The sequence below is a fragment of the Bos indicus genome, chromosome 18 (assembly GCF_029378745.1).
Source record: "Bos indicus isolate NIAB-ARS_2022 breed Sahiwal x Tharparkar chromosome 18, NIAB-ARS_B.indTharparkar_mat_pri_1.0, whole genome shotgun sequence".
NCBI classification, from domain to species: domain Eukaryota; kingdom Metazoa; phylum Chordata; class Mammalia; order Artiodactyla; family Bovidae; genus Bos; species Bos indicus.
In genome coordinates this window covers 2536011-2548971 of record NC_091777.1, presented here as the reverse complement: position 1 = coordinate 2548971, position 12961 = coordinate 2536011, and the positions used below count along the sequence as shown (strand labels likewise).

The window sequence follows — 12961 nt, the reverse complement described above, 5'->3', positions numbered from 1 at the left end:
ATGATGGCCCTTCTGACCAGTGAGAGGTGATACTTCACTATAGTTTTGATTTTAATTTCTCTAGTGATTAGTGATGTTGAGCATCTTTTCTTGTGTATTTTGGCCATCTGTCTGTCTTCTTTGGAGAAATGGTGAGGTTTTAAGGGAGAAAAATGAAGGATTGGAACTGGGGAGATGATGGGTCTTGTGGCGATGGGCTTAGACCAGGACTAACTGTGTGGACAACTTTCCATCTTGAGGCAGAGTCTGACAGGGGCCTGAGGCGCGGCGGGACACGAGGTGGCCAGGATGGTTGGTCCCTGGGTCTGGGCCTGCCTCGGTCACGGATGCGAGAGTCCCCTGATGGACGATACCTTGGCCCTGGACGGTTTGGGCTGCTGGCGGTTCACCGGTGCGGGGGCTGTCATGGAGTTGGGGGCTTGCTCGCCGCCCTGACGTCTGCTTGGCGCCCCCTCTGCTCCTAAAGCCGCCTCTTCCTGTGTGTCCGAGACTCTGGTCTGCCGGCAGCTCTGTCTGCAGGTTCCTGACGCTTGACGCATGCTCTGTTTTGCTGTCGCATCAATTCTGTTAAAACCCTGCCTTGGTCGTATGCAGCCTGTGGTACTGGACCGAGGAGCAGAGTCTTCTTGGTCAGTTCCTGCCACTGCCCAGGGTTCACAGATGTGGCAGCCTCCAGGCCAGGTCCCTCGGTGTCAAAGTGGGTTCTGGGACTCGTTAATCAATAGAAGTTCAGGCGTGGCTTTCTTGGGAGTCGTGCTGAGACATGAGCGTGAAAACCAGCAGCAGGTGCCCTTGTGGCTCCTGCGGAGGAGAGCAGGCCGCCCACCCACTCGGTGCTGCTGTGCAAGGGGTCCAGTTCCTGCTTCTGCTCTGGGCACCTCAGAGATGGCAGTCTCAGGCTTGGGCACTAGCTGCTCCATGTTTCCCGGCACTGCCTGCTGGGTCTCTGGCTATTGACTCTGGGACCTTCCACTGTGCTCACAGACACCCTCACAGCCTCCGCCATGTCTGATCCTTCTCAGGTTAAACATGGTTGTTTAACCCTCAGACTTGGCCCTCCTCCTTATTTCTCCGTTTTTCCCATTTTAGCGTCAGTTGTTGGCAAATAAGTTCCGTCATCTCTGTTTCCCAAGCAATCCAGTCGTTTCTCTGACTCCGCTGCCCCCATCCTCATCTGAGCCAGCCTGGTGTTTCAGTGAGAAGTGCAACAGTTTCCTGGCTCACCTCTGCTTTCCCTGTCCTCCTGGGAGCCTTCTGTGGAGCCAGCCTCACCCTGGAGAAATGAAGCAGACCGTGTCATCCCCCTGCTTTAGTGTTTTCCTTTGCACTTAGAGTAAGCCCCGCTGCTTTCGGGGATCCTGGAGCCCCCGCGTCGTTGGTCTCTGCCCCTCCAGCGTGGCCTCTCTTGGGGATCCTGGAGCCCCCGTGTGGTTGGTCTCTGCCCCTCGAGCGCGGCCTCTTCTGGGGATCCTGGAGCCCCCGTGTGGTTGGTCTCTGCCCCTCCAGCGTGGCCTCAGGTGGCCCCCCTCTCACGTGCTGTGCACACACTGTCCCCTCTTCTGTGCTGACTCCTCAAGCTCCGTCTCTCCAGGCCTTTGCACTCACTGCTTCTTTCCAACTTCACATACCTGGTTCTTTGTCATTCAGGTCTTTTCAAATGTCTCCTCTCTGACCACCGTATTTTGAGGCTGCCCCCAGTGACCCTGTCCTGTTAGCTCTGTTGCTTATTTTGTTCGTATATTGGCTGCTTGTCTGTCTGTCTCAGATGTAAGTTGTGTAAAGGCAGGACCTCCTCGTTTGTCTTCCCCGCTGTTACACCTGGCAGCGTGTCTGGAACTCAGTAAGTCCTGAAACATTTGCTGAGTGAACAATTAGCGTTCTGGGTTTCAGCCTTTTCTCGTTAATCCTGTGCTCTGAGTGTAGTGTAATGACGCACTTGGTTTCCTCTGTCTAGTGTGAATTATTGGGATCTGCTGCGTGGCTGAGCGAGAGCACGGCCCCTGTTGCTGACAGACGTGATGCTGCCCCGGTTGCTGGCAGTGGTCCGAGGACCGGGAAGCTGCCGAGGATGGCGGGAGGGCTCCCCAGCCAGAGGCAGTGCGTCAGCGACCGTGGCGCCGCCTGTGGCCCTGCCCGCCCAGGCGCAAGTGGTCGTCTGCGGCGGTGGAATCATGGGCACGTCCGTGGCCTATCACCTCTCCAAGATGGGGTGGAAGGATGTCGTCCTTCTGGAGCAGGGCAGGTAGGACTCCAGCTGGCCGTGGCCTGGGGCTCTGCTGCTCTGGGCTACCCTCATCTCTGTCATCTCAGCTCACCCACCAATAGCTAACCTAAGTGTCACTAAGTAGCATGAATAAATAACAAAAATGAAATCTTCAGGACTTCGTTTTGCGATGCCTAATAGTCCTGTTTTCTGGTTTTCAGAGATTGCGATGTAACAATTAGATAAAGGATGTATGTATTTCTGGTTTAAAGTACATCTTACTCTCTGTTGTATTAATTCAGCAATAAATACTGTGACTCGGGTGCTTCTTCTGTGAGCTGAGATGAAATTGGCTATATTCTGTCTTATTTCTGTTCCTTTTCTTTGATTATTTTAGAAATGATCTAAATTACTTTAGATTACAGAACAGTTGCAGTGATAGTGCAGAGTTACCTCACATCCACGTTCATCTGTTACCAGCATCTTCTGTAAGGATTAATGTCTCAGTTCATGAGCCAGGATTGATACATTCGTTTAAACTAAAGTCGATGCTTTATTTCCCCTAGTGTCCTTTTTCTGTTCCAGGCTTTTGTTCCTTGCCACAAATTGGACTTCATTCTAAATTCTGAATAGGTGACACATTGACGTAGTTCAAAATTGAAAATGTGTAAAAGAGTACATAGGGAAAAGTCTCCTTCGGCTCCTTAACCTCTAACGACAAGTTTCCCTCACTGAAAGTGAATTAAGTTCTTTAGGTACCATTCCAGATAATCCTCTCCATATATAATCAAATAAGTGTTGGTAGGTGTGTATGCGGGTGTCTGGAGATTCATTTATGTGTTTCATACAAGTGACACTCACCTGGCTCTTTTCATTAGAGTTGCTCCATTAGGATTGGCCCATAAAAGTGTTTTTTTTTTTGTTTTTTTTTAATGTTGTATAGGTGAAATTCCACAATTTTAAATCATTCTTACGTTGATAGACAGTGAGGTTGACTGCATCTTTGGCTGTCGCAGCAGTGGTGTAATGAGGAACCTTGAACTTGCTGTACTCACTGACGTGTGCGTCTCCCTGACCATCTGTCCTGCAGGCTGGCTGCTGGCTCCACGAGGTTCTGTGCTGGCATCCTAAGCACCGCCAGGCACTTGGCCATAGAGCAAAAGATGGCAGATTATTCAAACAAACTTTATCATCAGTTAGAGCAAGAAACGGGGATCCAAACAGGTAAGCAGGTAGTCTAGGCCCGTACTCAGTACTCTGGTGCTGCACCAAGGTGGCCTGTTGGTCTGGTAGTTTAGGCTTGAGTTTCAGCCCGGGCTCCGCCACTTGTCCGGCTCTGACCTTGGGCGAGTCTCTTAGCTTCTTGCACGGTCTTCACTTTCCTTATCTGTAGATTTAGGGTTTTCAATCAGTACCCTAGCTCCTTTTCAGATTCTATTATTCTTATGAAGTGAAAATCTTCCTGGGCCATTTCCTATATATTCCACTCCTCAAAATATAATAAGTGGCAACACTTGGCGCCTCAACTTCAGGTATTTGGTGGTTAAATCATAGCTTGACCCACCCAAATATTGATACTTAATGGTATTTCTAATTATAAAGCACATACCTGTGTAATTAGGGGAGTAAGGACACAGACTATAAGCCACTTATTGGAGTAAGTAAGAGTCCCAAGAGCACGAAAATGAATCTAAGACCATGATCCATATGGCAGCAAGGCAGAAAGAAAGTCTAGTACTTTGTTGTAAGGTGATGTGTTAGCGAGAAGCCCAGAGTCAAAGCTAGTTTCATTGCTGATGAAGCAGTTTGGTGACCACAGTACTATTGGGGGATGGTGAGGCCCAGTGCTGATGACAGGACGAGGCCTGCGTGTCATTCACATCACAGATACATCAAGATTAATGCTGACAAAGGATGGTAGCTTTTATTTTGCCAACTGAAGTATAACCTTATTTGTGAATTGTAACTTAAGACTGAGTTTCTAGTAACTTAAACATGGTAGACACGGACCTAACTGTACTTCAGTCTTTTTCAGATGGATTTAATTTAATGACTTGAATCAGGCATTAACCAGGGTTTGGGTCAGAAGAGGGTCCACAACAGGCCCGGAGCGGGCACTGCTGACTCCTGGCCCCTTGGTTCAGTGACTCGTGCTTTGCTGCGCCTGGCACTCCTCCACTGTTAGAGTCCAGAGGGATGGGGGCTGCAGGCTTCTTTTCTGGAAGATCACTGAGTCTACCTTTGTTCTGGGTCACCGTCCGGAACCCCCTGTTGGGCCTGATCTCCGTGGTGCCTGTGGGGCAGTGAGGAAGGCAGGCAGCTGAGAGCAAGGGCACCCCCAGTGTGTCACCCCAGTGCCGCCCACCAGGGCCGCAGTGAGACACGACGCGGGGGCCTCCCTGACGGAGGAGTCTGCTGTCCACAGGATGGACGGGTGTGCACTCCCATGACTGCGGTTGTTCAGGGGACTGCTTGAGACATTAAATAAATGACATCTGTACAGCCTAGTTTGTTTTGGTTTTTTTTGGTTTTTTGTTTTTTTTGCCTAGGAGCATGCAGGATCTTAGTTTTCCAACCAGGGGTCAGACTTTCCCCTGCCGCCCTGCAGTGAAAATGCAGAGATTTAACACCCATTGGACCACCAGGGAAGTCCCAAAACCTAGATTTAATGGTACCATATAATAAGCTAATCTTCTGAAAATAGTTCACTCACATCTGTTAACTGCGCTCAACTCAGAGTTACTGGGTCACTTCAAGAGTCCTCATTATACAAAATTAGTTTCTACTGTGCTTCTTTTGTACCTGATAAAATTTTTGTCAGGTGACTGAATGTGATAATCTAAAAGTTTTAATAGTCTTCTGAAAGTATTTCATGTATTATTTGACCTTATAATAAGGATAGGTCATTCTTTTACAGTTAAAAAACCTAGATGCAGGTAGATTAAGCCACTTTACCAAGTTGATGACCAATTAATTTTTAAAAATATTTTGTGGGTTATAAGGAACTTTTAGAAAGTTTTAAATATATGTAATAAATTATTATGATAAATGTGAATAATACAGAAATATAAAAAGAAAAAGCCAACCTCCCCACTGAATACCCACCAAAAGGTTACCACTCTGTGGTTTGTTCATGTGTACTTTATTTTAACCAAAATGAGATTGTATTAAGCATATCTGTACCTTGTTTTTTCCACTTAATATCTTCCACAAAAATATGCATGCATAAAATTAATGAAGTCCACACACAGGAATATTAAGTAAATGTAAAAAGGAGGAGGAAGATGTCTATGAACTGCTGTGAAATGATCTCTGGGATACATTGTTACATGAGAAAACCAAGATGCTAAAAGCTATATAAAATGTACTGCTTTTGTATAATAACTAAGAAGCAATAATAAAATATACATTATTTTGCAAATAAATATAGAAAGGATAAGTCAGAAAGTATTGAGGTTGGCTGTGCTTCCCTGGAGGTTCTGCAGTAAAGAATCTGCCAGCCAGTGCAGGACACCAGAGTTCGATCCCTGGGTCAGGAAGATCCCCTGGAGAAGGAAGTGGCAACCCACTCCAGTATTCTTGCCTGGGAAATCCCATGGACAGAGGAGATCCTGGAGGGCTGTACTCCGTGGAGTCGCAAAAGAGTCAGACATGACATAGCACCTAAACAACAGCAGCTGAGGGTGGTCACCCCAGAGTAAGTGGGAACACGGTGCATGGTGGGGAAGTGGGGGGTAGTTGATATTTCTGGCTTGACGCTGTGTAGTTTTGACTTTTAGAATGATTTGGACATTCTCCATACTCAAATAAAAAAAAAAAAACTATCAGAATGGGAGGGAACCAACAGTGGAGTACTAGCAGAAATAACATAGTTGCATTTCGGATGAATAACAGCTTTATTATGGGGAAAAAAAGAACAGACTCGGAGACTTCTGACCATAGTGTTTAACTCTACCTTCAGTGGAAGACAAAAGGAACTGTGACCAAACATTGACCTGTACTTAGCAAGGTATTGTTCACAGGGTTATGAACATTGTTGCTTTCTGTGTATCCTAGGACAGAGGAAAGGAATAGATATAATGAGGATATGTCTAATACTTACAAAAACCAGGCTCTGAAATGATCATGACTGTATTTCCGTTTTAAAAAGACACCTGACTGATTCAAGCTTTTCTTCATGAAAACTGATAGGACATTGCACTCTGAGAATTGTCATTGACTCAGGGGTTGTAGTGGTCACATCCAGTACGTTAACTGCAAACAGCAGGAATTCCTGGGGCTAAGCTGGGCAACAAGGAGCTTCTGGAAGGCCACTGGGGCCTGTGGAGTGGGAGGTGGCTGCCAGCTGGAGGCAGGGTGGAGCCAGGTGGTGAGGACCCAGGCCCTCAGCTGGAAGGGGGGTGGGCTGGCCAGGACGCTGCTGCTCCTGAGATGAGAGGAGGGACCTCCGCCTTCTCTCCTGGCTCAAGCCCGTGTTCCAGGAGGCCAGACCGGCTGAGCGCAGGTCACAGGCCTGTGGCTGCACTAGGGGCGGCCATCGCCACGGTTATGTGCCCACCAAGGACCGAGGAGAAAGGGCCTGGTTACCCAAAGTGGTGAAGGAGGGAGGGGTCGCAGTTCCTTCCCCCGCAGAGCTGTGAGCTGAGCCCGTCTGGGTGGTGGCAGTCCAGGACTCCCCGCGGGTGGCCCTCCTGAGTCTGGCGGGCTCCCACTGTGCCCCCGCAGGTGGCCCGGTCTGTCTGAGTTTGGGCTGCTTCTCCTTCCAGGTTACACTAGGACGGGCTCCATCTTTCTGGCCCAAACTCAGGACCGGCTCATCTCCCTGAAGCGCATCAACTCGAGGCTGAAGTACGTATGAGGCTGAGCCCGTCCCGACTTCCTGTCAGCTGACCTCTGCGGAGGCCGGGGAATGTCATTGTGCCCCTGTGTTCTGTGCCAGTGTCATAGGCATCCCCTGCGAGATCATCTCCCCCAAGAAAGTGGCCGAGCTGCACCCTCTGCTCAACGTGCACGACCTGGTGGGGGCCATGCACGTCCCCGAGGACGCAGTGGTGTCCTCCGCCGACGTGGCGCTCGCCCTGGCCAGTGCCGCCTCCCAGAGCGGTGAGTGGGCGCGGGGTGAGGAGAGGGGCGGCCTCAGGAGAGCGGCTCAGCGGCGGCAGGGGCACCAGCCAGCCTCTGCATGGAACTCTGGCTCGGGGCTCTGAGTTTTTGTCTCAGCGCGGTACCTGTCAGCACGGTTTCCCTCAGGGCCACGCGTTTCTTGTTAAGTATCCTAGGCACTGCCTTCGGTCCTGCTTAGAGCATTTTAGGTGTAAGGGCCTTTTTCCCTCCACAGGACTTGAGACGCTCCAAGGCTGGCACATGCCTTGGGGATTTAATGCGCAGCTGCGGTCGTGTCCCGCGTTGGAGTGAACGAGGGGAAGGCTAATCCGCCCTGGTGTCTGCTCCAGATGAGCGGCTTGGTGGTGTGGGTGGACCAGGATTGAGGAGGCCCTGCGGCACTGCTTCTCCTGCCCCTTTTATGATCCCTGGGTGTTTGTTTGGCTGCGCCATGCCCCCTGTGGGCCTTCGATTCCCAGCCAGGACGGAACCCCGGCCCCTGCAGTGGCAGCGTGGACCCGAACCACCGGACCGCCAGGGGAGTCCCACGATCCCTGAAATTTCATTATGTACTTCACTTGGTTTGTTCAGTTGGCCTGGTCTTTTTAGTCTTGGGGAAGGTCCATTTCTGCCATCTCAGGATGTGGTTCCAGGAGTGTTTTGGATTCCAAAGTTAAAGCATGGACCTGGCCTTTTCAGTGTTTGTTGAGAAGCTGCTGCAAATGCCTGACTCTGAGACAGCAGATGACAACTCCCCAACTCTGTGTTTACCTTGGGACAGGTGTTCAGATCTATGACCGGACAAGTATTCTTCATGTTATGGTCAAAAGAGGTCAAGTCGCGGGCGTGGAGACAGATAAAGGACAGATCCAGTGCCAGTACTTTGTCAACTGTGCTGGTCAGGTAGGTTAGTGACAAGACTGGGTCACTGACTTTCTTATTTAACTTTGTCTCCAGGATTTTGGGGTACAGAGATAAGGCTAGTTTTCTGATGGACCAAGCGGGGCTCACTGTTTCTTCTGTGGCCGGGAGAACTCGGAATCCCCTCCTCCAAACGGGAAGCCTGCCCTCGCCCCTCGCGTGGAAGCCAGGCGCCATCCCCCTCCTCCCCGGCCGAGGGGCAGCCCTGCTCAGGGAGGCCCGGAGAGTGAGTGCAGACAGCGCTCGGTCCCTGCTCCAGGCTGTGTGGTGGCTCGTGTCATCCCGCCACCCAGCAGACGAGCGTTTGGGTGCCCCTGTGTTGGGAGCGTGGGTTCCGTGTCAGGACCCTAAACCCTGCAGCTCTGAAGGCAGACTATCCCTTGCCCCCCCTCCACGGTCTTAGGGGCATCCAGGAGTACTTGCCGCCACGTGGAGGTCTTCGTGGTTGGTGTTTGGGGTTCGCAGGGCCTGTCTCCCCACGGCTCCTCTTCCGAGCTGGTGGCTCTGTCTTCTCGGCTCAGAAAGCAGATTCCGTGGCTCACCCAGTACAGAGTTGCTCCCCTCCAAAAATGATAGGAACTAAAGCTGGGAGTCAGCTTCCCACAGCTGATGTGGGAGCGGGAGCGCCCAGGAGCCGCTCGAAATGACACTCGTCTCAAGAGGCTGCCCTTGCTCATGCGTCTTTCTGTTCCTCTCCACCCACCCATCCCTCTGTGTGTCTGTAGTGGGCATACGAGCTGGGTCTGTGCAGCGAGGAGCCGGTTAGCATCCCGTTACATGCCTGCGAACACTTCTACCTTCTGACTCGCCCCTGGGAGACCCCGCTGCCGAGCAGCACGCCAAGTGAGGACTGCACTTTGTTTCCACTCTTGTCTCCTCGCCCCTGTTCCGTCCTCTGTCAAGAAGGCTTTCTGCTGAGGACAGACTGCGCCCAGAAGAGTCCTTTCACTTCTTTTCTGGAGCATGTTACAGGGCGGTGGACCCTGTTCTAACTTGACTTGAATGTCTCTTTATGAAAGGATAACCAAAGTGGGCGTACCATTTGCTTCTTTGTTTGCAAGCTAACTGTAGTCCCAGGCAGAAGTCTGAATTGTGCATATTTGGAGTGTAACCTAGAGTTGACATAATGCTACCCATTGTGGAGATGTCACAGTTGAGCTCTAAACTCGGGCTGTTCAGTGACTCCCAGTGCTGTAGGGAGGGTTCACTACCACTCTGAGGTCTTCATCCCTAAAGTGGACTCTGCAGCCCCCTCTGTGAGGCTTTCATGTGGCACAGTGGCAGTTATGTGGTTTGATCTTGAGAACTTTTCTAGGTCAAAGTTTCTAGGTAAGTGATTGGTATAGGGGTAATCTGAAAAACAGTCTCCACGATAAATCTGGAAGGAGCATCCTCGCCCATACCAGGAAAAGCATTTTAGAGCTAATGATGCTTGTGTTTACTGAACGCTGCCTGGTTAATAAGAGCAATTTTAGGTGTTTTTGTTTAACTTCTTTTTCTGTCCATGTAGACAGCTGGCTTGCCTCTAAACCCTGTGTTCTCTTCTGCTCCCCACCCCCTTGTCATTTTTCCCTCTCAGCTGTTGTAGATGCCGATGGAAGAATTTATATTCGGAACTGGCAGGGTGGCATCCTGTCAGGGGGCTTTGAGAAAAACCCAAAACCAATTTTCACTGAGGGCAAGAACCAGCTGGAGATTCAGAATCTGCAGGAAGACTGGGATCATTTTGGTATGTAAACTAGATTTTAACATGAGAGCCTTGTATTTGTCTAAGATGTTATACATTAAAGCCTTTTCAGGAACACAGGCATGTCTCATTTTATTGTGCTTTGCAGATACTGAGTTTTTTTAATAAATCAAAGGTTTGTGGCAAACACTGCGCTGAACAAGTCTATTGGCACCATTTTCCAACAGCATTTTCTGACTTTGCATCTCTTGAATTTTGGCAATTACAGTAATACTTCAGGCTTTTTCACTGTTATGTGTGTTATTGGATCTGTGATTTGTAATGTGTGTATTTCTTCAGTCATCTATTTATTGTATTAATGATCTATCTGTTGTATCAGTGATCTATCTATTGCAAAAGATAAGAATCCCTGAAGGTTCGGATAATAGCATATTTTAGCAGTAAGGTTTTTTTTTTTACCTTTTTATAGTTTTAATAATATACTGAAGTCTGAGTGGAAGTGGTTTTTAATGGCGTTTTTGAGGTAAAATTGATGTACACAATATACAAGTTTCATGTGTACAAACAACAGAGCAGTTCTCAACTTTTAAAGGTTATGTTCCATTAATAGTTATGAAATACTATATTATGTGTTGTACAATACATCCTTGTAGCTTATTTATTTCCTACATAGTACTTTGTACCTCTGTACCCCCTCCCCTTATCTTGCCCCTTCCCACTTCTCTCTCCCACTGATAACCACAAGGCTGTATCCGTTTCTTTTCTGTTACATTCTCTAGTTTCTTTTCTTTTTAGATTCTACATATAGGTGATAACATACAGTATTTGTCTTTCTCTGACTCATTTCACTAAACATAATACCTTTCAAGTCTGTCCATGTTGTTGTAAGTAGCAAAAACAGATTTTTTAATAGCTGCATAGCAGTCCATTGTGTATATATACACCACATCTGTTGATGGACACTTGGTATGTATATTGGTATTGTGTTTTTGCTTTTTTTGTTTTTGGTGTTCTTTTCCCCACAAGGCTTGCATGATTTTAATATCCTGGCCAGCTGTTGAACTCCATGCACACACCAGTGAAAGTGTTGGGGTCCTAACCCTGGACTCCCAGGGAATATCCTGTCCATTGGTTTTTTTAGACATAATTCTATTGAACATGTAATACAATATAATTTTTGTATGTGCTGTAACATAATTTTTATATGCGCTGAGGGAACCAAAACATTCACATAACTCACCATGTTGCAGTATTCACTTTATACAGTAGTCTGGAACCAGATCAAGGTATACCTGTGGTTCCTTATTTGATCTTTGTAACAACCCCATTTGGTTGTGCACAGAGGCTGTCTGGTCTAAGGATACAGTTACTGGCAAGCTGATTCAGAGACCTAAAATTAAAATTGTGGTTAATTTTGCCTTCTCACTTTTTTGCCTAAACTCATTACTGAAATTTTAGGCTAGGAGGAAACTTACTTTTATTTTTTTGGAAACCTTCTTTTGATAGGACTTCATTTAAGACAGAAGAGGATTTTTAAAAGCGAAATTGTTAATATGTTCTTTTACTCAATTTTTAAATAATTTTAATTTATTTAATAGGCAATATAATCATTAATTCCAAATTCAAAAGGTATGAAAGGGTCTGTCATGAAGAGTGTCCTTTCTTCCACTTGAACTTAATTTTTTTTTTCCTTAATTTGGGGAAATTTCAGACTTTTACAAGTGAAGAGAATAACATACAGACATCTCATGTCCCTGCCAGCCGGCTTCAGTCTGGCTTCATCTTGATCCCTGTCCACTGGATCTTTCCCGGGTGATGGACTGACCATAAAACAAGCTGAGGAACTGTCTTTTGCAGCTGTTAGAACATAGGAAAATTCTGCCTTTTATTGCGTATCTCTTTGGGGGCCTTTTAATTAAGAGCTTTTGTCCTACCATTGATGCCTGTAAGAGTTTATTTGGGGGCCACACATAGTATCTGCTCTTCCATAGCACCTTTTCTTTCTACAGAGTATCTTTTTTTCTCTGTCTTTATGACAAGAACTTTGTAGGGATGTCCTGTAATTCCACCAAGGCTTCTGCTTCTGATAGATGGCCCAGTTGGCTCTTCTCAGAAAACCTCCCCAAGACACTTTGGGAAAGGAGCGGGAGGTGAGGCGTGTAGGGGAAGGCAGTTTTGAGGCCACTCAAGCTGAGGACTGGGTTTGGGTCTGTTGTGTCGCTCAGAGCCCCTGCTGAGTTCCCTGCTGCGTCGGATGCCACAGCTGGAGACGCTGGAGATCGTGAAGTTGGTGAACTGCCCTGAGACCTTCACCCCAGACATGCGGTGCATCATGGGCGAGTCTCCCTCAGTGCGGGGCTACTTCGTCCTGGTGGGAATGAACTCTGCAGGCCTTTCGTTTGGTGGAGGAGCTGGAAAGTAAGTCCTTCCCACTCAGACTCGGCTTGCTGGGCTTCCTTCTTTCTTCTTGTTCACATGGTCTGTGATGTACTTAATCCAGCACGTTCGCAGTAAGCGGACAACACGTGTCCGTAGAGAGCTGTCCCTGTAAAGGTACTCGCCCCTTGTTGCAGGCACGTCACTGTTAACCCCTTTTTTGGAGTTAACCTGGGAACCAGTGGCATGTTCGTCTGTACTACTTCAGTCATAACAAATGTTGGTCCTTTGAATGTGTTTGTTTGAGTTTGGAAGTAGTGATGGTGAGTGGAGTACAAGATCATGCTCATCACCTAAGTTTTTATTTTAAAATTTGGTACTAATAAAAATAAAGCCAGTGTCAAAAGGACAGTACTATAAAATTCCACCTATTTGAATACATAAGAGTAGTACAGTTCATAGAGACAGACTCGGATGGTGGTTGATGGGAGTGCGGGGGGTGGTCTCTGTTTACTGGATGTAGTTTGTTTGGGAAGTGAAAAGAATTCTGTAGGTGAATGGTGGTGATCATTACAGACAGTGTGAAAATACTTAACATCCCTGTTGTATGTACTTGTAAATGGTTGAGATGGTAAATTTCATATTGTCTGTATTTTATCACAGTTTAAAAA

The 12961-nt window shown here is 47.7% G+C and overlaps 1 protein-coding gene across 4 annotated transcripts in view; it reads left to right on the top strand.

Annotated features, from left to right (window-relative positions):
* PDPR (pyruvate dehydrogenase phosphatase regulatory subunit) overlaps positions 1–12961 on the top strand; it is a 44639-nt gene that overhangs the window by 9187 nt on the left and 22491 nt on the right. For 3 of the 4 annotated variants that reach the window (XM_019979233.2, XM_019979235.2, XM_019979234.2), the window contains exons 2-9: positions 1955–2242; positions 3294–3427; positions 6970–7051; positions 7143–7306; positions 8088–8209; positions 8953–9070; positions 9807–9956; positions 12140–12332. In XM_019979233.2, coding sequence (XP_019834792.2) covers positions 2019–2242; positions 3294–3427; positions 6970–7051; positions 7143–7306; positions 8088–8209; positions 8953–9070; positions 9807–9956; positions 12140–12332 — 1187 coding nt within the window. In that variant the 5' untranslated portion in view covers positions 1955–2018. The remainder of the gene's footprint in view (positions 1–1954; positions 2243–3293; positions 3428–6969; positions 7052–7142; positions 7307–8087; positions 8210–8952; positions 9071–9806; positions 9957–12139; positions 12333–12961) is intronic. The other variant, XM_070770310.1, reaches the window with a different exon arrangement.